Source organism: Centruroides sculpturatus, unplaced genomic scaffold, assembly GCF_000671375.1.
Source record: "Centruroides sculpturatus isolate CEXI.00-Female unplaced genomic scaffold, Cexi_2.0 scaffold614, whole genome shotgun sequence".
Lineage (NCBI taxonomy): Eukaryota > Metazoa > Arthropoda > Arachnida > Scorpiones > Buthidae > Centruroides > Centruroides sculpturatus.
The window spans coordinates 94,300-122,219 of NW_019385015.1; the positions used below are offsets into that span (position 1 = coordinate 94,300).

The 27,920-nt window shown below is 40.2% G+C and overlaps 4 protein-coding genes across 4 annotated transcripts in view; all 4 read right to left on the reverse strand.

The window, feature by feature from the left end:
• The window catches only part of LOC111633444, a 17,301-nt gene extending 5,550 nt beyond the window's left edge, over positions 1-11,751 (reverse strand). The window contains 7 exon segments of the mRNA XM_023378013.1: positions 1,494-1,908; positions 6,475-6,530; positions 6,608-6,724; positions 7,560-8,327; positions 8,329-10,477; positions 10,479-10,725; positions 11,514-11,751. Of these exon segments, the coding sequence (XP_023233781.1) occupies positions 1,494-1,908; positions 6,475-6,530; positions 6,608-6,724; positions 7,560-8,327; positions 8,329-10,477; positions 10,479-10,725; positions 11,514-11,751 (3,990 nt within the window).
• A 1,489-nt stretch (positions 11,752-13,240) lies between these two features.
• Positions 13,241-16,543, reverse strand: LOC111633445. Its single transcript, XM_023378014.1, has 2 exons — positions 16,522-16,543; positions 13,241-14,489 (listed from the first exon to the last, which is right to left on the reverse strand). Exons 1-2 carry the CDS (start codon positions 16,541-16,543, stop codon positions 13,309-13,311), a joined length of 1,203 nt encoding a protein of 400 aa, XP_023233782.1. The 3' UTR covers positions 13,241-13,308.
• Positions 16,544-18,182: 1,639 nt separating this feature from the next.
• On the reverse strand, positions 18,183-19,229 carry LOC111633446. Its single transcript, XM_023378015.1, has 2 exons — positions 19,171-19,229; positions 18,183-18,816 (listed from the first exon to the last, which is right to left on the reverse strand). Exons 1-2 carry the CDS (start codon positions 19,227-19,229, stop codon positions 18,183-18,185), a joined length of 693 nt encoding a protein of 230 aa, XP_023233783.1.
• A 4,087-nt stretch (positions 19,230-23,316) lies between these two features.
• Positions 23,317-25,340, reverse strand: LOC111633447. Its single transcript, XM_023378016.1, has 2 exons — positions 25,155-25,340; positions 23,317-23,883 (listed from the first exon to the last, which is right to left on the reverse strand). Exons 1-2 carry the CDS (start codon positions 25,338-25,340, stop codon positions 23,317-23,319), a joined length of 753 nt encoding a protein of 250 aa, XP_023233784.1.
• Positions 25,341-27,920: the final 2,580 nt, after the last annotated feature.

Here is a 27,920-nt window from a genome sequence, read left to right on the forward strand (position 1 = left end):
CCATAGACCGTCACACCAGGGTTTCCCAGGAGCTATACCCTCACAATGCAGTCAAGAAGAGCACATCTTGTCTGACGTGTCCACCCGGTCTGCATTGATCAGTTGACTCCAAGCCGAGGTCAAGAATGACTCAACGACCAGCCGATTGACTCAAACGGAGCCTGATTTGAGCCTCCCGTTTATCCGAAGCAGGGGCCAAAGCAGTGTGTTGGGGACGCTATGTTGCCCCTCAACTACCAGGATCCCCCTTTCCGGCATACGGGACACCACGCACGGCAAACACGTGGGTGGGCGTTCAGATCCCAGGGATGGTAAAGAGGAGTTTCTAAACCATCTCTGGAGGTCCCCTCACCACGGACAGGAACCCACATCGAGGGGGCATAAAAAGGGGGACACTAACGAGTTAAGCAACTGGAGACCAATCAACCTACAGTTAACGATTGCTAAACTCTATTCGTCCGTCATAGAAAAGCTGATAAGAGAAGTGGTATCAGAACATCAGCTTATCTCCAACAACCAAAAAGGGTTTATGCCAACCCAGGGGTGCATGGAGCATGACTATGCAATCCATGCCTTCATAAGACATGCCAGAAGAACCAATGGAAATATATACGTATGCTCTTATGATTTTAAAGATGCCTTTGGATCAGTTGACCATAATCTCATAGAAAAAGCCCTAATTTCACACGGTTTTGACAACGACGCCAAGAAATGCGTCATGTCTCTATATGAAAACGTTCAATTCTGGGTGGAGACTAAGAATGGTTTGACTAACTTGATACAACAAAAAAGAGGAGTTAGGCAGGGCGACCCTTCTTCTCCGCTAATATATAATCTAGTAGTCGACCATCTATCACGCACATTAAATAAGCACCCGAAAACCGGATTAGGCTTCAATCACCTACTATATGCAGATGATCTAACGATGATTGCAGAGACGCCACAACTGATTCGCCATCTACACGAAGAAGTACTAAAGTTTTGTGAGGAAACAACAATAGATATAAATCCTCTTAAATGCAAAATACTCGCAAATAAAGGCCGTGGAAAAGGTATATTACGGAGTGTGGTGGTACACCAATATATTTTTGTTTCATTTTTATATATATGTATATATATGATTCTCTCTCCAGGTTTCAGATGGGTTTCCTGGAGTGCCACGCAGAGAGATGATGTGGATGATGTCAAGTGTTTAATGTCAGAGAAGTTGTTGCGAAAACCATGACAGTTCCATTGGATTATTTTATAATCCATTGTGTGTTTGAGGCAGCATTCTTTGTGAAGGTATCCCTCTTTAGTTTTACAGCTGATTTGCCTTTTGGAGGTGAAGTTGGTGGTGTCACCTCCTTATTAGTCTCCTCGTCAGAGAAGTCTGAGAACTCACTCATAGACTGAGCCTATGATCTATTGGATTTGGAGATGGCTGCTTTTAATTTTTGTTTGTTGAGCGGGTTCTTAGCAGCCTTCTTGGAACCCACATTTCTTGTCATTACCCCTGTTTTTGGTAGGGGTGTTTTGGCTTTCTTAATCTCCTTTTCTGATGTTTGGGTAGTTGGGAGAATTAAACATTTCGCATGGCGGGTAAGAGATTCACTAGGAGAGACAGAAATATCTGTTTGAACCCCACATGTCTTTGTGGATTTCAAAACAGCAGCAAATGTTTTCTGTCTCAAAGGTGCAGTTGAAGTGACCATACGACGAGCCTCTGGGTAGGGTATGTTGTTGACTGTTTTCACTTGTTGTATCTCCTTTTCTCTTTGCCATGCAGGGCATTTTCGGGAGTAAGAAGGATGGGCATCTTTGCAGTTAACACAGCATGGGGTACTGGTACACTCGGTACTCTCGTGACCTTCANACATCAACAACACGATCATCCCTACTTGTAGTAACACCGACGCCATAAAATACCTAGGGAATATGTTAGGGACGGAACAGAGATGTCTATACTCATCTTTTCACGATCTACTGAAAGACACAAAACGCCTACTAAACAAGACTGCCAACTGTTGCCTAAATATCTTTCAAAAAAACCATGCTATTAGAACATTTATAATACCAAGATGGGAATATTTTATCAGGATAAATGGTCGAGGCATCTACCACTCCGACCTACTTGGACGGGCGATAAGGTCAGCAGTAAGGAAATAAATTAGATTACCAGCACACACCCATTGTGCTCTCTTTCACTGCAGAACGTTCGACGGAGGCCTAAACATTCCTGAGCTTTGGAACTGGAGCTGTGCTACACAAGTGAAACATGTGATCAGTTTGCTAAACTCGGACGACAATATTATAAAACAAACCATAAGAAATGAAATAACCACACTGCTGAAACTAAGATACGATACTGAATGCACTCAAAATAAATCACATAACGAAATAATAACCCAGTTTCTTAAACGAGGCAACAATTCGATCAATAAAAACAAATGAACACAAAATAAGGGCTAGAATTTCCTCTGGATCTTTCAGCTATGAAATAGCACAACAATATTTAAAAGCGGATGTCTGTTGGATCGTAATTATGGATCCGACAGACATCCGCTCCAACAGTGAATAAATGTAAAAAAAAAAAAAAAAAGTTTAACTGCTTCTTTTATTTAAAAATGTTTTGTTATTCATTTTGCATTAATTTCAATATTTGTTTGTTTTGAAGAAAAAATATATTTTAACTCTTACATATTAAATATTTATTTTACATCTTTGTTAAGTATCTGTATAAGTGTATGTTTACGCATAAGTAAACTGTATGCGAGCCGTTCATTTCCCAAAACAATAAGTTCATAAAAGAAAAGGTAGAAAATATGTATTGATAAATTTTTATACATTTCTTGTGAAAAAAAACATTTCTTATTCAACGGCCATAAAAATTATTTCTATTAATGATGTCTCCAAACTTTAGTGAATTTTTCACAGAAAAATAACTTATCAGAAAACTTTCGTCATTGCTTAAGCTCGTCAAACGGTACACACTCGGTAAGTAATCTACAATTTCTTGTCTATAGCATAGTTTATATGGATTATTCCCATAAATTATACGTATTTTGGAAAAGTTGAGTCAAATTAGTCTAGAATCGATTAATTTTATGGAAGAAAACCTTTCAAACAGCCCTAAACTGCACACGTGTTGGGCTGTGATTGGCTCATGTATTTAAGTGACTCATAAAACACGGAAACATAACACAGAACATATCTACCGTGTTATAGGGGGTCGACCGTACAGTGGATTTTACGTATTTCTTTTTGTAATGGTTTGCTCATGGATCGTACTATCTCTTGTCCCGAACATCACACCAAGACCCGTTGGTTATCCTTATATCAAGTAATCTCATATATTAGAAATGTTCGAGCCGCTAAAAAGTTATTTCTTATCTATATTAAAAACAATAAATTCTAAAAGAATTTTTTAAAATTCTTTAAGAATAAACAAGTTAAATTCACTCTTTTGTATCCTATTTCGAAAGAATTAAAGACAGAGATGGACGTGAAACTTATCAATTATTTCTTACTTTATTTTCCATATTCATTTCACCTGTTAGCCTCATCAGTGGATATGACGATTTACATTGCCAATACAGTAGAGAGTCGTTTATCCGAATCAATTGGAGACTGGGGTTGTTCGGATAACTTATTTTTCGGATAACCGATTATGTACGAAAAAATATATTAACCTAGCTCGTGTTGAAATTTTTCTCCATTGCGTGTCGCTTCACATTGAATTTTCGTCGATGTTAAGCCTAACGTAAATACAGTAGAGCGCCATTTATCCGACTTTCGGATAAACGACGCTCTACTGTACTTTTATATTCTATTACATTATATCCCAGCATGCATCAACATATGCGCCGGTATTCAAATTAATAGCATTTACATAACTCTTGATACAATAATATTCAACAATACGTGTGGTTACAAGGTTTTCTATTTTATACAATATTTTGATATTATTCCGATCAATAATACAATTTGTAATACTGCAATGCTGTTGCCACGGGGATTCAGTTCTATTTACTCAAATTGCCGCCTCATGTTCTTTCAGTCTCACTTCAAGTTTTCTTCCCGTTTCGCCAATTATTTAGACGTTACAATTACAAGATGAAACACTGGTGTTGCGTAAGTACGAGAAAATATGTAACAATAATAAGGTGATTAATTATAAATGATATTGTCCTATAGGAATAAAGAGAAATGTATTTTTAATGGAATTACAAAAAATTTTTAATAGAACAACATTACAGAAATATATTGAAATGGAGACTAAAAATCTTTTTAAAAAATATTTATTAAATGGTTATCCACAGCAACTTGTATATAAGTGGTACACTTCTTATACCAATAATAGATATAATGTGAAAAATAAAAAAAATAGATAACTTATATATTAAAATTCCATATATCTTATATTTTTCATAAAGTTTTGAAAGTTTTTAAAAAAATTATTATTTTGTCAACTTAGTAGGTGAACAGCGACATAGGTTAAATAAGAGTATTTATTTGATTAACAAAGGAAATATGAAACAGTCGAAGAATCCTCTGGTTGGTTGGTTGGTTGGTATTGGGATTTTGGCACAAGAGCCATATAGGCTAAGCTGCAAATGGTAAATAATTATAAACATCACAAATAACAAACATATGACAAAAATAAATAAATAAACAACAGCAACAACAAAAAACAAATATATACATATTAATAACAAACTAGTACAAACAAAAACGTAAGATAAATAAATAGATATATAAATAAATAATTAATTAAATTTCTTTACACAAATTAGTGACTTTTAAAAAGTCCAATACATCATAAAGATTGGGCCTCTGGCCCAGAATCTCTTATAAACTTGCATTTCCAAAATGCTGTCTACACCTGGTCTCAAAAACAGAGCAATCGAGCAATATGTGTTTTACAGTAAGAGGACAGTTGCAATACTGGCATACTGGCTGCTCGTCACCCTTCAAAAGGTATTGATGAGTTAACCGAGTATGTCCAATTCTCAAACGAGTAATAATAACTTCAGATCTCCTGTCATAAAATTTCTTGTGCGTCCAATTTTCTATCATAGGTTTGATCTCATATAGTTTATTGTAAATTTCTGCATTCCACATAATTTGCCATCTCTCTGCTAGTCATTTTTTTAACAACTAGATGCAAATCACCTCCTTAAATATGCATTGTATGCTGTGAAAGACTAACTGACTTTGCAGCTGCGTCAGCTTCTTCATTCCCTCTTATACCAACGTGGCCTGGTACCCAACAAAATTTTACAAACAAATCACTTGCAGTAAGATGGCAAAACAGTTTACAAATTTTAATCACTATAGAGTGAGGACTAGGTTCACACGAGATCAAAGCCTGAATTGCACTAACTGAGTCAGTGTAAATCACGCAGCGACGATGACCTTTTCTGATTACATANGTGTGCAAAAAATAAATAATCAAATTTCTCTATACATACTGTATTAATGATTTCAGAAAGTCCACTATATTGTCCAGATTTGGCCTCTGGCCTAAAATCTCTCTAAAGCTTGCATTTCTGAAATGCTGTCTACGACTCTGGTCAAAAACAACACAGTTGCAAAATATGTGTTTAACACTTAAAGTACAGTTGCAGTACTGACATACTGGTTCGTCATCTCCCTTCAAAAGGTATTGATGAGTCAGTCGAGTGTGTAATTCTCAAACAAGTAAGGACAACCTCAGATCTATCATACTGCCTATTATGTGTCCAATTTTCTACTAAAGGTTTGATCTCGTATAGTTTATTGTGGATTTGTGCATTCCACATATTTTGCCATCTCTCTGCTAGTCGTTTTTTAACAACTAGCTTCAAATCGCCTCCTTCGATATGCATTGTATGCTGTGATGGACTTGCTGACTTAGCAGCTGCATCAGCTTCTTCATTTCCTCTTATTCCTACGTAGCCTGGGACACAACAAAATTTTAGAGAGAAATTCCTTGCAAAAAGATGACAAATTAGTTTCTGAATTTTAATAATTATGGAGTGAGAGCTAGGTTCATACGAGATCAAAGCCAGAAGTGCACTAACTGAGTCAGTGTAAATCACGCAGCAACGAAGACCTTTCCTATTTATGTATTTTAGGGCTAAATAAATAGCCTGCAACTCTGCAGAAAAGATGGAAGAATTCGGTGCTATTTGTTCTGCCACAATTTCATTTTGGCAAACAAAGGCTAAGCCAACGTAGTTATCCGATTTCAATCCATCAGTATAAATAGGAATTAAATTTCTGTCACAATGTTGAATTTCTGCGAAGTGCTGTCTATAGACACAGTCTGGCGTGGTTTCTTTCGGGAACTGCTTTAAGCTTAAATCAACATCTATCGCAGGGGTTGACCAAGGTGGAATACTATTAATCTCAACCTGTGAGATGTTGCTTATGTTCAGGTCGATCGTGCTGCTTACATTCTCCATTCTTACGGTGAATGAAGGGACACTACTTGGTCGAGCTTTAAATAACCTTTTCAGCTGAGTATCTGATACTGCACTTTCAACTAAAGGTTTAGTATGAGATTTCTGTTTTAAATAATAAAAAAGAGACAACTGTTCTCTCCTGTGAGACAGTGGAGGCTCATAAGCATCCACATACAAACTTTGGACAGGGGAAGTTCGGAATGCACCAGTGCACAAATGCAAAGCTTGATGATGGATTGGATCCAGCATCCGAAGAGTAGATTCTCGCACAGAGCCATAANATAAATTACAATGTCCTATAGGAATAAAAAAAAATGTATTTTTAATGGAATTACGAAAAATTTTTAATAGAACAATACTACGGAAATATATTGAGATAAAGTTTTGAAAGTTTTTAAAAAAATTATTATTTTGTCAACTTAGTAGGTGAACAGCGACATAGGTTAAATAAGAGTATTTATTTGATTAACAAAGGAAATATGAAACAGTCGAAGAATCCTCTGGTTGGTTGGTTGGTTGGTATTGGGATTTTGGCACAAGAGCCATATAGGCTAAGCTGCAAATGGTAAATAATTATAAACATCACAAATAACAAACATATGACAAAAATAAATAAATAAACAACAGCAACAACAAAAAACAAATATATACATATTAATAACAAACTAGTACAAACAAAAACGTAAGATAAATAAATAGATATATAAATAAATAATTAATTAAATTTCTTTACACAAATTAGTGACTTTTAAAAAGTCCAATACATCATAAAGATTGGGCCTCTGGCCCAGAATCTCTTATAAACTTGCATTTCCAAAATGCTGTCTACACCTGGTCTCAAAAACAGAGCAATCGAGCAATATGTGTTTTACAGTAAGAGGACAGTTGCAATACTGGCATACTGGCTGCTCGTCACCCTTCAAAAGGTATTGATGAGTTAACCGAGTATGTCCAATTCTCAAACGAGTAATAATAACTTCAGATCTCCTGTCATAAAATTTCTTGTGCGTCCAATTTTCTATCATAGGTTTGATCTCATATAGTTTATTGTAAATTTCTGCATTCCACATAATTTGCCATCTCTCTGCTAGTCATTTTTTTAACAACTAGATGCAAATCACCTCCTTAAATATGCATTGTATGCTGTGAAAGACTAACTGACTTTGCAGCTGCGTCAGCTTCTTCATTCCCTCTTATACCAACGTGGCCTGGTACCCAACAAAATTTTACAAACAAATCACTTGCAGTAAGATGGCAAAACAGTTTACAAATTTTAATCACTATAGAGTGAGGACTAGGTTCACACGAGATCAAAGCCTGAATTGCACTAACTGAGTCAGTGTAAATCACGCAGCGACGATGACCTTTTCTGATTACATAGTTTAAGGCTAAGTGGATAGCATGCAGCTCTGCAGTAAAAATAGATGAATTCGATGTGATTTGCTCTGCCACGATTTCATCCTGGCAGACAAAGGCTGAGCCAACATAATCATTCGATTTAGAACCATCAGTGTAAATGGAAATTGAATTCCTATAATTGTGTTGGATTTCTGCAAAGTGCTTTCTATAGATGTAGTCTGGTGTGGATTCCTTAGGAAACTGCTTTAAGCTAAAGTAAACATTTATCACAGGAGTAGACCAGGGTGGTGTACTATCAATCTCAACCTGTGAAACGTTGCTTATGTTCAGGTCAATCGTGCTGCTGACATTCTCCCTTCTTATGTCGAATGTAGGGACACTACTTGCGCGAGCTTCAAATAACCTTTTCAGCTGAGTATCTGATACTGTACAATCAACTGGAGGTTTAGTATAAGATTTCTGTTTTAAATAATAGAAAAGAGACAACTGTTCTCTCCTGAGAGACAGTGGAGACTCATAAGCATCCACATACAAACATTTAGATAGGGGAAGTTCGGAATGCACCAGTGCACAAACGCAAAGCTTGATGATGGATTGGATCCAGCATCCGAAGAGTAGATTCTCACACAAAGCCATAAACAATGCATCCGTAGTCCAGCTTAGAGCAAACAAGGGCCCTATAAATCCTGAGCATAGAAACTTTGTCTGTTCCCCAGGATAAGCAGCATAATACCTTTAAAAGGTTTAGAGATATTAAACATCTACTCTTCAGGTTGTGCAAGTGTGGTAAGAATGTCAGTTTTTTCTCAAAACTAACAGCCAAAAACTTAGCCTCATTTACAATTGGAATTTTAACCCCATTTAAATACATTTCGAGATCCAGGTGCAAACCACGCCTTAGGCAAAAGTGTATGCACGAGGTCTTCTCTACGTTGAAACTAAAACCATTGGTCTTAGACCAATTGTTTATGCGATTCAGGGAGGTTTGCAGTTGTCTCTCAATAAAACTAATGTTGCTAGACTGGTAGGAAATCTGAAAGTCATCCACATACAGAGAGTGTTTCACACTGGGAGGAAGACAGTTAGCTATGCTATTAATTTTAATTAGGAACAGAGTCACACTCAAAATACATCCTTGAAAAACCCCTTCTTCTTGGACGAAAGACCTAGATAATGTGTTGCCAATTCTAACTTGGAATCTTCGATTCTGCAGAAAGTTTTTTATAAAAACTGGCAAATTACCCCACAGTCCGAATTCATGTAAATCACGAAGTATTCCGTAACGCCAGCAGCGATCATAGGCCTTCTCAATGTCAAAAAATACAGACACTAAGTGCTGTCGTCTAACAAACACTTCGCGTATGGATGTTTCAAGTTTCACTAAATTGTCCGTGGTACTTCTGTTCCTACGAAATCCACTCTGATGTGGTGAAAAGTAGTTCTTTTCCTCTAGGAGGAACATCTGACGTCTGTTTACCATCCTCTCAAAGACTTTATACAAGCAACTTGTTAGAGAGATTAGCCTGTAATTAGAGGGATTCTTGCGGTCTTTACTGGGTTTTGGAATAGGGATAATAATTGATAGTCTCCAAGAATCAGGGAAAGTATTTTCTGTCCATATTCTGTTAAACAGATGCAGGAGATTACAAAAAAAGTTGTTTGACAGATTTTTAATCATGCTGTAGTGGATTTTATCCAAGCCTACAGCACTATTCCCTGCGCAAGAAATCACTGTTTGTAATTCGATTCTAGTGAATGGCACATTATATTCCTCATTAGATGATGGGTGAAAGTTTAAATGTTGCTTTTCCTTTTGCACTTTGTAAGCTTGGAAATCCCTTGAATACATTATGTTGCTGGATGACAAGGAAAAAGTTTCACCCAATGTATCAGCAATACACTGTATATCACTGATTATTGTGCCATTATTTTCCAGCATGGACAGAGAATGAGAAGCATATTTCCCATTAATTTTATGAATTTTATCCCAGACTGCTTTTGAGTTAGTGGAAGATGTTATACTAGAGACATACTTCCTCCAAGAATCCCTTTGGCTTTGCGTTCTTATTCTTCTGGCATTTGCCTTTGCTTTTTTAAAAGCAATCAAATTTCTAGAAGTGGGGTATCGTCTGAAAATCCCCCAAGCTTTCTTTTGTGCTTTAAATGCTGCCTCGCAATTCTGGTTCCACCATGGTTTTGGATGGTTTGGGTATCTTCTTGATGTCTTTCCCATTGTTTTTTCGGCTGCCTGAATAATACTGGAAGTGACAACTTCAACTGCGTCATTGATATCAGCAGTATTGACCATTTCCTCAGTGATGTTAGCCAAAGAGGAGAATGCAGGCCAATCTGCCGTTTCGAGTTTCCAGCATGGGGGACGGGCTGTTTCACAGCTTTCTCTGCCTTGATATTTTAGAAATATTGGGAAGTGGTCACTAGAGAGTAGATTAGATCAAACCTCCCATGAAAATGCTGAAAACAAGTTTGGGCTTGCTAAGGACAAATCAATGGCAGTGAATGTTCTTGTTGGGGCATGGAAGTATGTCACTTCTCCTGTATTAAATTAATATAGTTGTCGATTGCCTATGAATCTTTCAATGGTCCTGCCTTGACGGTTAATGTCTGGACTGCCCCAAATAGGATTGTGGCCATTAAAATCACCAAGTAAAAGGAATGGTGTTGGCAGCTGCATCCAATTCATCCTCACTGACTCTGACATCTGGTGGCAAGTATATAGAGCAAACAGTGACAGTTATGCCAATTGAAATTTTGACTGCCACAGCTTGCAGCTCTGTTGTTATTTGTACCGGCAAGGATGGAATGCAATTTGAAACTAGTATAGCCACACCTCCACTGGCACGATTGTGGCTATCATCATCCTTGCGGTAGAGATTGAATCCTTTTAAAGTAATTCTCTCTCCAGGTTTCCATGAGTCTCCTGGAGTGGCACACAGAGAGACGAGGTAGATGATGTCAAGTGTTTAATGTCAGAGAATTTGTTGCGGAAACCATGACAGTTCCATTGGATTATTTTATAATCCATTATGTGTTTGAGGTAGCATTTTTAACAAGGTGATCTCTCTTTAATTTCACAGCTGATTTGCCTTTTGGAGGGGAAGTTGGTGGTGTCACCCCCTTATTCTTCTCTTCATCAGAGAAGTCAGAGAACTCACTCATAGAGTGAGCCTCTGAATTTTTAGGTTTAGAGATAGCTGCTTTCACACTCTGTTTGTTTAGTAAGTTCTTACTAGCTTTTTTAGAACAGACATTCCTGGTTGTTACCCGTTTTAGGTAGGGGTGTTTTGCTTTTCTTGTTCTTCTTTTCTGCTGTTTGGGTAGATTGTATCAACAAACATTTTGCATGGCGTGTTAGCGATTCATTTGGTGAAACNCAAAAGTGAATGCACGCGGTCTTCTCTACGTTGAAACTAAAACCATTGGTCTTGGACCAATTGTCTATGCAATTTAGTGAGGTTTGCAGTTGTCTCTCAATGAAACTCATGTTGCTAGACTAGCAGGAGATCTGAAAGTCATCCACATACAAAGTGTGTTTCACACTGGGAGAAAGGCAGTTAGCTATGCTATTAATTTTAATTAGGAATAGAGTCACACTCAAAATACATCCTTGAGGAACACCTTGAACAAAAGACCTAGATAGTGTGTTGCCCATCCTAACTTGGAATCTTCGTTTCGGCAGGAAGTTTTTTATAAAACCTGGCAAGTTACCCCGCAATCCGAATTCGTGTAGATCACGAAGTATTCCGTAACGCCAGCAGCGATCATAGGCCATCTCTATATCAAAGAATACAGACACTAAGTGTTGTCGTCTAATAAACGCTTTGCGTATGGATGTTTCAAGTTTTACTAGATTATCCGTGGTACTTCTGTTCCTACGAAATCCACTCTGATGTGGTGAAAAGTAGTTCTTTTCCTCTAGGAAAAACATCAGGCGTCTGTTTACCATCCTCAGAGTTTACACAGGCAACTTGTCAGAGATTGGTCTGTAATTAGAGGGATTCTTGCAGTCTTTACCAGATTTTAGAATAGGGATAATAATTGATAGTCTCCAAGAGGCAGGAAAAGTATTTTCTGTCCATATTCTGTTAAACAGATGCAGGAGATTAGAAAGAGAATTGTTTGACAGATTTTTAATCATGCTGTAGTGGATTTTATCCTAACCTACAGCACTATTCCCCGCGCGAGATATCACTAATTCGATTCTAGTGAATGGCACATTATATTCCTCATTAGATGATGGGTGGAAGTTTAAATGTTGCTTTTCCTTTTGCACTTTGTAAGCTTGGAAATCCCTTGAATACATTATGTTGCTGGATGACAAGTAAAAAGTTTCACCCAATGTATCAGCAATACACTGTATATCACTGATTATTGTGCCATTATTTTCCAGCATGGACAGAGAATGAGAAGCATGTTTCCCTTTAATTTTGTGGATTTTATCCCAGACTGCTTTTGAGCTAGTGGAAGATGTTATGCTAGAAACATACTTCCTCCAAGAATCCCTTTGGCTTTGCCTTCTTATTCTTCTGGCATTTGCCTTTTGAAAAGCTATCAAATTATTAGCAGTGGGGTATCTTCTAAAAACTCCCCATGCTTTCTTTTGTGCTTTAAATGCTGCCTCGCAATTCTGGTTCCACCATGGTTTAGGATGTTTTGGATATCTAGCTGATGCTTTCCCCATTGTTTTTTCCACTGACTGAATGATACTGGAAGTGACAACCTCAACTGCATCTGCATCATTGATATCTGCAGTATTGACCATTTCCTCAGTGATGTTAGCCAAAGAGGAGAATGCAAACCAATCTGCCGTTTCAAGTTTCCAGTGTGGTGGACGGGCTGTTTCACAGCTTTCTCTGCCTTGGTATTTTAGAAATATTGGGAAGTGGTCACTAGAAAGTGGATTAGATCCAACCTCCCATGAAAATGCTGAAAACAGGTTTGGACTCGCGAATGAAAGATCAATTGCAGTGAATGTCCTTGTTGGGGCATGGAAGTATGTCACTTCTCCAGTATTAAATAAATATATTTCCTGATTGCCGATAAATCTCTCAATGGCTCTGCCTCGACGATTGATGTTGAGACTGCCCCACATAGGATTGTGGCCATTGAATTCACCTAGTAAAAGAAATGGAGTTGGCAGCTGTTCAACTAATGCATACAATTCATCCTCATTGACACTGACATCTGGTGGCACGTATATAGAGCAAACTGTGACAGTTACTCCAATAGAAATTCTGACTGCCACAGCTTGCAAATCAGTGGTTATTTATACCGGCAAGGATGGGATGTGATTGGAAACCAGAATAGCCACACCTCCACTGGCACGGTTGTGGCTATCATCATCCTTGCGGTAGAGATTGAATCCTTTTAAAGAAATATTTTCTCCAGGTTTTAGATGGGTTTCCTGGAGTGCCACGCAGAGATTGGGTATATGATGTCAAGTGTTTAATGTCAGAGTTGTTGCGGAAACCACGACAGTTCCATTGGGTTATTTTATAACCCATTATGTGTTTGAGGCAACATTCTTTGTGAGAGTATCTCTCTTTAATCTAACAGGGGGTTTTTCTTTTGGAGGTGATGTTGGTTTTGTCACCACCTGATTAGTCTCTTCATCAGAGATATCAGAAAACTCACTCATAGAGTGGGCTTCTGATTTTTTACATTTAGAGAGAGTCACTTTCACTCTCTGCTTGTTTAGTGGGTTCTTAGTAGCCTTTTTTGAACCCAGGTTTCTTGTCATTACCCCTGTCTTAGGTAGTGGTATTTTTACTCTTATTCTCTCCTGTTCTGGTGTTTCTAGTGATGGGAGTATTAAACATTTCGCATGCCGAGTGAGAGATTCCTTTGGGAAAACAGAAATGTCGGTTTGAACTCCACATGTCTTTGTGGATTTCAAAGCAGCAGCAAATGTCTTTTGTTTTAGTGGTGCACTTGAAGTGACCATACGACGGGCCTCTGGGTAAGGTAAGTTGTTTACTGTTTTTACACGCTGGATTTCTTTTTCTGTCTGCCATGCAGGGCATTTGTGGAAGTAGGCGGGATGTGCGTCTTTACAATTCACACAGCATGGAGTAGTGGTACACTCAGTACTCTGGTGACCTTCAACTCCACACTGTGCGCATATGTTCTTCCCTCGACAGGATGTTTGAGAATGTCCAAATTGCTGGCATTTAAAACAATGCAGCGGATTTGGAATGTACAAACGAACTGGACAGCAGAGGTATCCTGCAGTAATGGAAGTTGGTAATATTGGCTTGTTAAATGTGAGGATAAGATGCTTGGTTGGGATCAACTTGCCATCTCGATGAATGGAGATACGTCGAACGGCAGTCATATCTTGGTCTGACAGGCCAATCTGAATATCTGTCTCTTCTTCAGATATCAGATCAACCTCCGATATCACATCACGAGATGAGTTTAAACTTCCGTGTGGTGTGACAGTCACTTGCATGTCTCCCAGTGTCTTTGTTGTCAAGAGTTTTGTCGACTGTTGAGGAGAGGCTGTTTCTATAAGTAAATCCCCTGATCTCAATTTTTGTATTTTCTTCAGATGTCCAATGGTCGATTCAAATAATTTCTGAATCAGAAAGGGAGAGCATTTAGACAGAGGTTTCTCTCCAGTACTATGAACTATGAGATATGCTGGCTTGTTGGAAGAGCTAACGTCCTTTGATAATGATTTATCTGTATTTGGTCAGTTTTGTTTTAAAGAATCCATATATATAAAAAAAATTTTCAGTTCCTAGTGACACCACCCACCATGGGGCCCAACAAGGGAATGCCGTCACATGGGAGTTTCCCATAGACCATCACACCAAGGTTTTCCAGGAGCTACACCCTCACAATGCAGTCAAGAAGAGCACATCTTGTATGACATGTCTGCATCGATCGGTTGACTCCAAGCCGAGGTCAAGAATGACTCAACAACCAGCCGATTGACTCAAACGGAGCCTGATTTGAGCCTCCCGTTTATCTGAAGCAAAGGCCAAAGCAGTGTGTTGGGGACGTTATGTTGCCCCTCAACTACCAGGATCTCCCTTTCCAGCATACGGGATACCACGCACGGCAAACACGTGGGTGGGTGTTCAGATCCCAGGGATGGTAGAGAAGACTTTCTAAACCATCTCTCTGGGAGGTCCCCTCACCACGGACAGGAACCCACATCGAGGGGCCATAGAAGAAAAAACAGGCCAGTTGGCTGTTTCCAATTTCCAGCGTGGTGGATGTGCTGTTTCACAGCTTTCTCTGCCTTGATATTTTAAAAATATTGGGAAGTGGTTACTAGAGAGTGGATTAGATCCAACCTCCCATGAAAATGCTGAAAACAGGTTTGGGCTTGCTAAGAAGAGATCAATGGCTGTAAATGTCCTTGTTGGGGCATGGAAGTATGTCACTTCTAAAGTATTAAATAAATAGATTTGCTGATTGTTGATAAATCTCTCAATGGCTCTGCCTCGACGATTGATGTCGTTACTGCCCCACATGGGATTGTGGCCATTGAAATCATCTAGTAAAAGGAATGGAGTTGGCAGATGTTCCACACACAGAACTCTCCTGCCTTTCACCCACATGAAATCAAGGCCGTTTTTAATAATCTCCGCAACCGCAAGGCCCCGGGACACGACGACATCACTTCCGAGCTGGCAAAGAAAATTTGGAATATTATCCCACACCAGCTAACAGATCTTTACAACACCTGCCTCAAGTATGGAATCTTTGCAGAAGCCTGGAAACATGCCAGAATTATCCCTGTTCCAAAGCCTGGCAACTCCGAAGAATGCAGGCCTATCTCCCTCCTTCCTGTACTAGGAAAGGTCCTGGAGCACCTGCTAAACAACAGGCTTATCTGGCACCTCGAAACCAACTCCCTACTACATGCTTCTCAATTCGGCTTCCAGCCTCAAAAGTCCTCTGAAGATGCTATTGGGAATGCTGTTAACAGTATCAACAATCTGCTCAAAAGCTACAAGTATGTCCTAGCGATAAGCTTGGACATTGGTAAAGCCTTCGACTCTGCTTGGTGGCCCAGGATCCTTCAAGGCCTGAGAGACTCCAACTGCCCGGCCAACATTTTCTGTACTCTGCGTGACTACCTCCACCACAGAACTGCAACACTGCAATGTGGCAATTACAACACCTACTAAAAAATGTGGTCCGCGGATGCCCTCAGGGCTCCATGTGTGGCCCTGAGGGCATCCGTGGCTATTGAAGGCAATGTTTCAGTTCTCTGGAACATCGCCTTCAATAGTTCCTAACACAAGACTTTGGGCATCATATCACTGCCTATGCTGATGACACCCTTGTGCTTGTGAGAGGCCGCTCTCGCACCGCACTTGAGGATCTTGGCAATAAAATTCTACAAAACATCATAACTTGGGGACATGACAAGCTTCATTTCAATGCGGAGAAGACCAAAGCAATCATCTTCAACAAGCCTGGCCAGCCTAACCTCTACCGCATTGAGATATATAATCATAATATCATGATATAGATTTAGTATATGTCTTTACACCGAAAAAAATTTTGTAAATCGATTTTTTGTTTTTAAATTTTGTGTAGAATTTACACTGAAGAGGGGCTCATACAAGCCTGAAATGCATATGTAATTTACAATAAAGGAATACTTAATTTAAGAGCTGAAAGAAAGTCTACCGTTTGTTAACCATTCGGATTGAAGGAACATATACTAAATCTAAGTATTTATCAGCTATTATACCAGATTTTGTGAAGGATATCATGTTATCATGCATCATGTAATCATAAATGCGAATGACCCCCTTCATCAGGTGAAGTCAGGTGATCATTTGCGCAGTGTGTCGAGGGAAGCGTCAGTATATAAAGCTGTTTGCCGAGGTGCTGAACTAATGAAATCACTATGCCAAAGGCAATCTGCAAAGATATCCGCGCATTAATAGTTAAACATCATGATGAAGGCACTACACAGGAAGAAATGGCTGAAATGTTTACAATATCCACCAGAATTGTGGCAAGAATCATAAGGTTACATCAGGACACAGGATCTTTGTCGCCTAGAAAGGCGCTAGGGCGAGCCCGGAAGACTACAGCCAACGAGGACACTCGCCTTGCTGCTGCTTCGGAGGTGAGCCCATTCAAAACAGCAACGACACTCCGAAGGAAGCAGAATCTAGACGTGTCGGCATCAATTATAAAACAAAGGTATGTAACATTTGTAGTATAATACTGACACTTCCAGCGAAGTATGTTTCGATGGAAATGTCAATATTACAGAAATACAAGTGTGTTAACGTGTTCTTGCGTATACAGAAATGTAGGAAACAGGATAACATATATATGTTTGTTTTAATAATAGGTTAAAAGAACATAACCTTCATGGTCGTAGAGCCGCAAAGAAGCAGATATTGACAGAAAGAAATAAGCTTGATCGGCTGGGATTTGCCCAGACCTATGTGAACTGGAGTGTGGATGACTGGGCGAATGTCGTCTTTTCAGACGAAACATTTTGCTCTGAGAATAGCGGGACCATTTGGGTGGGCCGACCACCATCGACGTGTTTTGACGCGAAATACGTGTGGCGCACCCAACGAAGCGTTCGCTTCTACGTAGGTGAGTTTTTACATTTCATATGTTTGTCCATGTGTTATAGATCACAACTTGATTTGACGTATTCTGTTTGCAGCTATGTGGGGATGGATGAGTTTTGCGGGACTCGGGGAGTTGGTCAGAATTGACGACCACCTTGACACAACCCAATACATCGAGATATTAGAAGATGTGCTAGTGCCCACGACGAAAGCAGTGTTCGGGGACACGCCAAGGTGGTTTGTCCAAGACCTCTCCCCGGTCCACACATCCTGAAGAACGCAGCAATGGCTGCAGGAACAGAATTTCTTGCTAGACATGAAATGGCACCCCAGGGGGCAGACCTCAACCCCATCGAGCACGTCTGGGCGAACATTACCAACGGGCCCATTCAGGCGGCAACTCCCGCCGAACTGTGGGCAATCGTCAAAGGTCGGTGGGAGAAACTGTGCGAGGGCATACTTTGCGAAAGTCTAGTCACAAGTATGCCCTTGCGGCTGAGTGAGGTCGTCAATAAAGGAGGTGACTGGACGAGGTTCTGACTCTCTCTCCCCTCCATCTGCAATGTATTTTTTTTGTATATTTGTGGTAGAAAACCACATTGTTTGTTATTTGTAAATATTTAATAAATGTATATGTAAAGTACCCGTTAGAGAACGGCTATTTCCGGCACACAGTATTGTCGATAGTCGTTGGAAAGTTGGAAAATTAATATAGTACTTTACAACTGGCGCCCGAACAGGGACTCTAAGGTTAATATTAGACTTTATTGCTTTCTTTTGTTTACTTTGAATTTAGCTTTAGAGGAATAACACCTCATAAAAAAAAAAAANATTCAGTACTAACGTGGTCTTCACTCCCACACTGTGCGCATACGCTTTTGCCTCGGCAGGATGTCTGTGAATGTCCAAACCGCTGGCATTTGAAGCAGCGCAGCGGATTTGGAACGTAGGGGCGGACTGGACAGCGCAGATATCCTGCAGTAATGAAAGATGGCAATGTCGATTTGTTAAATGTTAAAATTAAGTGTTTGGTAGCAATTAACTTGCCATCTCGACGAATGGAGATGCGTCGAACGGCAGTTACACCTTGATCAGCAAGGCCGATCTGAATATCTGATTCATCCTCAGACATCAGATCGATCTCTGATATCACACCACGTGATGAGTTTAGACTTCCATGTGGGGTGAAAGTTACCTCTATATCTCCAAGTGTCTTAATTGCCAAAAGTTTTGCAGATTGTTGAGGTGAGGTTGTTTCCAGAAGCAGATCTCCTGACCTCAATTTTTGTATTTTTTTCAAATTTCCAACTGTAGATTCAAACAGTTTCTGGATCAGAAAAGGAGAACATTTTGATAGAGGTGTTTGTCCAGTAGCATGGACTATGAAGTAGGTTGGCTGACTGGAAATGATTTGTTTCTTTGTAGCATTGTCTGTAGTTTTGTTTGATCTTTACTAAATACTGTATATAGTTTATTACTAAAAGTTTAGTTAAATATTTGATTTTTGTTATTGACAAAATTTGTAATTATTTAATTCAATGTACGCTTAAAGTCCAGGCCTGGCATACTACCACGAATCTGCGTAAAGTACCCGTTAGGGAACAGCTATTTCCGGCACGCAGTAGTGTCGATAATCGTTGGAAAAGTCGGAAAAATAATATATAGTTCTTATACAACTGGCGCTCAAACAGGGACTCTAAGGTTAATATTAGACTTTGTTGCTTTCTTTCATTCACTTTGAATTTAGCTTTAGAGGAATAACACCTCGTAAAAAAAAAAAATGATCATAGTGCACCAGTAACCCGAGCTGAATATAACCAGTTACGACAGCAGTTGTCAGTGCTGTTGCAACAAGTGTCATCCTTGACGAATGCCGTAACTCATCTGACTTCATGTGTCACGTCTGGAACTGTAGAGCCTACAACACCGAACGTTACAAGTGCTGTACGGCCCGAAACTTCTACTCCGAGACAGGAAGTGCCTACATCTAATGCATCGGTGGTCTGGCTTCAGACTGCACCGCCGCCGCCAGCCATCCAATTTAACGGTAGGTCAGCATTAAATGCTAACGATTTTTTGCAGGACCTCGAACAGCATTTCCTGGTGAACCAAATACCGAACACTAGATGGGTAGATACTGCCGCTAGTTGTCTTCGCGGTAGCCCAGCAATGTGGTGGAAGAATGAAGGACGCCACCGAATCGGCAACGGTTGGCCGTTATTTAAACTATCTTTTCTGGACCTTTATGCTCCTTTAGCTGACAAAGTAGCTGTCGCTAAACAACTATTTAGTCAAAAATACACAGGAACCAATGGTGTCGAGCAGTTTATATGGACCACGGTACAGCTATACTGTACGTGGAGACCTTTAGCTCGTGACGAGGAAATTATACAATGTGTAGTTGCCCAGATGCCTCTTCCGTTACGTGAGTATCTGGAGAATCGCCGTTCTTATTCGTTAAACGAGCTAGTACGCACTGCAAAAGAGTACGAATTCAGAAGAAATGACCAAGGTTCTTCTGACAGTGCAAAGCAGATTAAGGACTGTCGAAAAGTAAGTAAGCAGATAGAGCCGAAAAATTTTGCACCGGCAAAGTCACCCATGACCTGTTATTCATGTGGTGAGGTGGGACATTTTTCGAGGAATTGTCCCAAGGGGAAAAGACAAACTGATCAAACGAATGTCAAGACTCCCAATAGTCCCGAACGAAAAGTAACATGGCAAAGGAAGGGTAATGGAAAAAGAAAACCTTTAAACTAGACGGGAGACAGCGAGAGGAGGATCCTGTCTCCAATATGGATCCAAATGCCTCCACCGTAGGACTAATCGTTAGTGAAGCCTCCAAGTTGCCTGAGGTAAACGTTTTTATTAATGGAGTACTAACCTCAGCCCGAATTGATACGGGTTCTGACTTTACTTTAATAAATGATTCCGTGTGGAGGAAAATTTCTTTTCAGAATCGAAATATTCGGTTACAAGCTGGGCCGAATTTTAAGTTAGCCATTGAAGGAGGAAAAGGAACCTCTATTGGAAAATTTCTGGCAAAGATCCAGATTGGAAGTGTTACCCTTCGCCAAGAGTGCGTTGTAGTAAAAGGACTTATAATGCCATGCTTACTAGGGCGTGATTTCGCCAAGAATCATGGAATAACAATGGATTTTAAAAATTCGACAGTTTCTTTGGACGTAAGTCAACCAAAAGAGAGAATTTCACCTAAGTGGGACGAACTCCAAACCACTTTGAGTGGTGAAAGGTTAGTAACTTTGAAAAACGTATTATTGCAATACCCGCAACTATTTACAGATAAGCCGGGACTAACCAATATGATAGAACACGAAATCGTCACCGACAAGGCGACACCAGTATGTGGACGTCCTTATAAATACTCTGACGTCAAGTTAAAGGAAATGAACCGCCAGATAGCGGAAATGTTAAAAGATGGTATCATCCAACCATCAAATTCTCCGTGGGCCTCACCAGTCGTCATGGTTAAGAAAAAAACGGGCGATTGGAGATTGTGTATAGACTATAGAAAGCTAAATCAGGTAACAGTGACTGATAAATATCCTTTACCGATTATTTCAGAATTACTGACTTCACTTAAGGAAGCGAACTTTATAACTACGTTGGACTTATCGTCTGGTTACTGGCAAGTGCCGTTAAAGGAACAAGACAGGCCGAAGACTAGTTTTATTACAAATAGTGGATTGTATGAATTCCTAGTCATGCCTTTCGGTCTCAGAAATGCCCCAGCAACATTCCAAAGGCTAATGGACAAAGTCCTAAAGGAAGAAAAAGGAAAGTATTATCAAGTTTATTTAGACGATATTATATATTCTTCTAATTTTACAGTACACATCGAACATTGGCAGCTGCAGGATTAACCATTAAATTGGCTAAGAATCATTTTTGTCGCCCAGACTTTCATTACCTGGGATTCAAAGTCAGCAATAAAGGCATTGCGACGGGAGACGAAAAAGTAAGGGCCATTCGAGAGTTTCCAAAGCCCAGAAATACGAAGTTTCTTAGCACCTTGTTGGGAATGTGCAGCTAGTACTGTAGATTCATACCTAACTACGCAACTGAGGCCAAGGTACAACAGTTTCAACAGTTTCAACTATCGAAGTGCGACGACTTTTGTCAGCAAGGAATACGCTGCGCTTCCCACAGACCTTTCCATGGACCCCGAACATGCACGACAGCGTTTTGTCAGGCTCCAAGAGTTTGTGCGCTATCTGCGAGATGCCAGCGTCATCGAAGTCTTCCACGCAGCGCTTTGGGCAGCCTCTATGTGCAAAAACCCAGACCGGACAACCCGCTGACATTCCTGCAAAGACAGGTGTTCGCGGACGACGCGGCCCGCATCAACGATCTCAACCTCCGCCTGGCGGCCTCAACACTCATGCTGGACGAACTGCGACAGGAGGTAGCAGAGCTACGCGCCCAGGTTGCCCCACAACAAAACAGAAACGTTCCCGACGAGAACGACACGGACTAGTCGAGGCAGCCTGCGATATGCCCGCATTTCTTCGCATAATACATGTCATCGTGATCATCCACAATATTCCTAGTAGTACGAAGTACTAATCGGCTTCGACCGTACACTGTTTTGATTGTTTCTTTGATTATTACACCTCACCGTGATCGTCCACAATATTACAAGTAGTACGAAGTACTAAGCAGCTTCGACCGTATGCTTTTTTGACTGTTGCTTTGATTATTATACATCACCGTGATCATCCACAATATTCCTAGTAGTACGAAGAACTAATTGGCGTCGACCGTACGCTTTTTTCATTGTTTGTTCCCAGCATTCTAAATCATGGCATACAGATATGTATGCAAGTAAATACGTGTAAATTCAATTACGACAACAAATAAAAACTTATTGAATTTAAAAAAAAAAAAAAGTTTTTCTTACGATAACAGACTGGGGTAACCACTCACTAAAACAATTAACAATGCTAAATTATAACCTGACAATCAGTCTGTAACGTGAAGAAAAATAATAAATCGTCAGAAAAAATTTTGGTATTAACGCTTCACCCCTGTTCACACCAAATAAAAGCGTAAAAATGGCAACAAGCCTTGGAACTCGCATGTGATTGTATGTCAACATTTTCCCCAAATTGTATAACAAAGTTAGAATAAATTTATTAAGCAACGAGTCACTCTCGCTTATGTCAAATCACTGTAAAGGATGTATTAATTTGTAAACCTGGCAGCAATTGTATATAAGGCGCACTCCTTTAGAAGAGATAAGAGTTGGAGAATTTTTGGCTTTAAATGATAAGAGAAATAAATTTCTCTTTAATCTAAAGGGGAAGGGGTGTAAGGAACAAAGTCCAAACGTTATTTTTATTTACTTTTATTTTGCTTATTATTCTATTTTTGTTTGGGGCTTATGTTTCGTTAGGACGAAGGTTTCCTCACCATTCAACTTAGGAATTTAAAAATAGAAGAAAAACCAACTCACCGACAAAAAAAAAGCGCCATAGAAAAACTCGCACACACTTGATTTTTCTTTTGAAGGTGATGTGGGTTTTGTCACCTCCTGGTTAGTCTCTTCATCAGAAGTATCAGAAAACTCACTCATAGAGTGGGCTTCTGATTTTTTACATTTAGAGAAAGCCACTTTCACTCTCTGCTTGTTTAGTGAATTCTTACTAGCCTTTTTTGAACCCAGGTTTCTTGTTATAACCCCTGTTTTAGGTAGGGGTGTTTTTGGTTTTATACTCTCCTTTTCTGGTGTTTCTTTTGATGGAATCAATAAAAATTTCGTGTGCCGAATTAGAAATTCCTTTGGGGAAACTGAAATGTCAATTTGAACTCCACATGTCTTTGTGGAATTCAAAGCAGCAGCAAATGTTTTTTAATTTTAGTGGTGCACTTGAAGTGACCATACGACAGGCCTCTGGGTAGGGTAAGTTGTTTACTGTTTTTACACACTAGATTTCTTTTTCTGTCTGCCATGCGGGGCATTTGCAGGAGTAGGCAGGATGTGTGTCTTTGCAATTCACACTGCATGGAGTAGTGGTACACTCAGTACTCTGGTGACCTTCAACTCCACACTGTGCGCATATGTGACCTCGACAAGATGTTTGAGAATGTCCAAATCGCTGGCATTTAGAACAACGCAGCGGATTTGGGATGTACAGACAAACTGGACAGCGCAGGTGTCCTGCAGTAATGGAAGTTGGTAATATCAGCATGTTAAATGTGAAAATAAGATGTTTGGTTGGGATCAACTTGCCATCTCGACGAATGGAGATACGTCGAACGGCAGTGACGCATTGGTCTTTAAGGTTCATCTGAATATCTAATTCATCCTCAGATATCACACCACGTGATGAGTTCAAACTTCCATGTGGTGTGACTGTGACTTCAATGTCTCCCAATTTCTTTGCAGCTAGAAGTTTAGCGGACTGTTGAGGTGAGGCAGTTTCTACAAGTAGATCTCCTGACCTCAATTTTTGTGTTTTTTTCAGACGTCCGATTGTTGATTCAAATAACTTCTGAATCAAGAAAGGGAAACATTTTGACAAAGGTTTTTCTCCAGTAGCATGCACTATTAAGTAGGATAGCTGACTGGCAGTGTTTTCTGGCTTGTCTTTATTTTTTGAAGTTTTAGGATCCATCATTAAATAATAATATTTCAGCTCCTAGTGACCCCACCCACCATGGGGCCCAACAAGGGGATGCCGTCCCATGGGAATTTCCCATAGACCGTCACACCAGGGTTTCCCAGGAGCTATACCCTCACAATGCAGTCAAGAAGAGCACATCTTGTCTGACGTGTCCGCCCGGTCTGCATCGATCAGTTGACTCCAAGCCGAGGTCAAAAATGACTCAACAACCAGCTGATTGACTCAAACAGGGCCTGATTTGAGCCTCCCATTTATACGAAGCAGGGGCCAAAGCAGTGTGTTGGGGACGTTACGTTGCCCCTCAACTACCAGGATCCCACTTTCCGGCATACAAGACACCACGCACGGCAAACACGTGGATGGGCGTTCAGATCCCAGCGATGGTAAAAAAGTTACTACACCATCTCTGGGAGGTCCCCTCACCACAGACAGGAACCCACATCGAGAAGAAAAATATTGGAAAGTGGTCACTAGAGAGTGGATTACATCCAACCTCCCATGTAAATGCTGAAAACAGGTTTGAGCTTGCTAAGGATAGATCAATGGCAGTGAATGTTCTTGTTGGAAATGGAAGTATGTCACTTCTCCCGTATTAAATAAATATAGTTGCTGATTGCCAATAAATCTTTCAATGGCTCTGCCTCGCCAGTTGATGTCCGGACTGCCCCACATTGGATTGTGGCCATTGAAATCACCCAGTAAAAAAAATGTAGTTGGCAGCTGTTCAACTAATAAGTCCAATTCATCCTAATTGACTCTGACATCTGGTGGCAAGTATATAGAACAAACTGTGACAGTCACTCCAATAGAAATTCTGACTGCCACAGCTTGCAAATCAGTTGTTATTTGTACCGGCAAGGATGGGATGTGATTTGAAACTACAATAGCCACACCGCCACTGGCACGGTTGTGTCTATTATCATCCTTGCAGTAGAGATTGAATCCTTTTAAAGTAATTCTCTCTCCAGGTTTCAAATGGGTTTCCTGGAGTGCCACACAGAGAAATGAGGTACATGATGTCAAGTGTTTAATGTCAGAGAAGTTGTTGCGAAAACCACGACAGTTCCATTGGATTATTTTATAATCCATTATGTGTTTGAGGCAGCATTCTTTGTGAAAATGTCCCTCTTTAGTTTTACGGCTGATTTGCCTTTTAGAGGTGAAGTTGGTGGTGTCACCTCCTTATTAGTCTCCTCGTCAGAGAAGTCAGAGAACTCACTCATAGACTGAGCCTCTGATCTCTTAGATTTGGAGATGGCTGCTTTCAATTTTTGTTTGTTGAGCGGGTTCTTAGCAGCCTTCTTAAAACCAACGTTTCTTGTCATTACCCCTGTTTTTGGTAGGGGTGTTTTGGCTTTCTTGGTCTCCTTTTGTGATGTTTGGATAGTTGGGTAAATTAAACATTTTGCATGGCGAGTAAGAGATTCACTAGGAGAGACAGAAATATCTGTTTGAACCCCACATGTCTTTGTGGATTTCAAAACAACAGCAAATGTTTTCTGTCTCAAAGGTGCAGTTGAAGTGACCATACGACGAGCCTCTGAGTAGGGTATCTTGTTGACTGTTTTCACCCGTTGTATCTCCTTTTCTCTTTGCCATACAGGGCATTTTCGGGAGTAAGAAGTATGGGCATCTTTGCAGTTAACACAGCATGCGGGTACTGGTACACTCAGTACTCTCGTGACCTTCAGTCCCACACTGTGCTCTTACGCTCTTGCCACGGCAGGATGTCTGTGAATGTCCAAACCGCTGGCATTTGAAACAACGCAGCAGATTTGGAACGTACGGACCGACAGGGCTGCACAGATAACCTGCTGTAATAAAAGATGGCAATGTCGGCTTGTTAAAAGTGAGAATTAAATTTTGGTTGGTATTAATTTGCCATCCCGACAAATGGAGATACGTCAAACAGCAGTGATACTTTAATCTGAAAGATTCATCTGAATATCTGATTCATCTTCAGACATCAGATCAAACTCAGATATCACACCACGTGATCAGTTCACACTTCCATGTGGTGTGACTGTGACTTCAATGTCTCCCAATTTCTTTGCAGCTAAAAGTTTTGCCGACTGTTCAGGTGAGGCAGTTTCTACAAGTAGGTCTCCTGACCTCAATTTTTGCGTTTTTTTCAGATGCCCAATCGTTGATTCAAATAACTTCTGAATCAAAAAAAGGGAACATTTTGACAAAGATTTTTCCCCAGTAGCATGCACTATTAAGTAGGATGGCTGACTGGCAGTGTTTTCATTCATGTTTTCTGGTTTGTCTGTATTTTTTGAAGATTTATAATCCATGATTAAATAATATTTCAGCTCCTAGTGATCCCACCCACCACGGGGCCCAACAAGGGGATGCCGTCACATGGAAGATTCCCATAGACTGTCACACCAGGGTTTCCCAGGAGCTATACCCTCACAATGCAGTCAAGAAAAGCACATCTTGTCAAACGTGTCCACCCAATCTGCATCGATCAGTTGACTCCAAGCCGAGGTCAAGAATGACTCAACGACCAGCCGATTGACTCAAACGGAGCCTGATTTGAGCCTCCCGTTTATCCGAAGCAGGGGCCAAAGCAGTGTGTTGGAGACGTTATGTTGCCCCTCAACTACCAGGATCCCCCTTTCCGGCATACGTATATACGCATACGGGTACCACGCACGGCAAACACGTGGGTGGGCGTTCAGATCCCAGGGATGGTATAGAAAAGTTACTAAACCATCTCTGGGAGGTCCCCTCACCACGGACAGGAACCCACACCGAGGGGAAACCCTAAAGTTAACAGATGAATAAGAGCAGATGTTCATTAATGTTGAAGTCCCTAAAATTGGATATTACCAAAGAATTTTTGAAGTTTTCTTCAAGTTCAAAAAATAATGTGTCCGTAAAACTACATTTGGAGCAACCAATATTTGTATTTTTAAGACAACTGGAGCAATTTGGCTATTATTTATGGATATCAAAAGCAGTCTGTGAAATTTACAGTCCAAAAATACAAACTTGTACTAAATTTTAATTAGATTTAATTTCTGTGCCACATTTAAGTTCACGCACTTTCTTTTTAACTTCTGAAACAGTTGGTGCCATTTTAAATTGTACGTATCTGAATGCAAATGAGCCCCTGCAACAGTCAGGAAATTATTTGCATGACGTGTCGAGGGAAGCGTCAGTATATAAAGTCGTTTGCCGAGGTGTTGAACTAATGACAGCAATATGCCAAAGGCAATCTTTAAAGATATACGCGCTTTAATAGTGAAACACCACGATGAAGGCACCACCCAGGAGGAAATTGCAGAAATGTTTTCCATATCAACCCGAACTGTGGCGCGACTCATCCGGCTACGGCAGGAAACGAGATCGTTGTCGCCGAGAAAGGCGCAGGGCCGAGCCGGCAAGACAACGTCCGACCAGGATGCTCGCCTCGCTGCTGCCTCAGAGGCGAGCCCTTTCAAAACGGCTACTACTCTCAGGAGGGAGCACAATCTAGACATGTTGGCATCCACTGTTAAACGAAGGTATGTAACATTTGTAATATAATACTGACACTTCCAGCGAAAAATATTTTGATGGAAATGTCAATATTACAGAAATACAACTGTGTTAATGTGTTCTTGCGTATACACAAATGTAGGAAACAGGATAATATATATATTTGTTTTAATAATAGGTTAAAAAAACGCAACCTTCATGGCCGCAGAGCAGCTAAGAAACAGATATTAACCGAAAGCAATAAGGTTGATAGGCTGGAATTTGCCCAGACCTATGCCAACTGGACAGTGGATGACTGGGCAAATGTCGTCTTTTCCGATGAAACTACATTCTCCTCCGAGAATAGCGGGACCATTTGGGTGCGCCGACCACCATTGACACGTTTTGACGCAAAATACGTGTGGCGCACCCAACGA

Excerpts from the sequence above, each read along its gene's own strand:
- LOC111633445 (XM_023378014.1), bottom strand. The coding sequence starts at position 16,543 with ATGATATCCTTCACAAAATCTG. Across the intron at positions 14,490-16,521 it reads GATATCCTTCACAAAATCTG|ATAAATCATTATCAAAGGAC; the intron begins GTATAATAGCTG and ends GACCAAATACAG.
- LOC111633447 (XM_023378016.1), bottom strand. The coding sequence starts at position 25,340 with ATGACAAGAAACGTTGGTTTTAAGAAGGCTGCTAAGAACCCGCTCAAC. Across the intron at positions 23,884-25,154 it reads CTCTAAAAGGCAAATCAGCC|AAGTTATTTGAATCAACAAT; the intron begins GTAAAACTAAAG and ends TTCTTGATTCAG.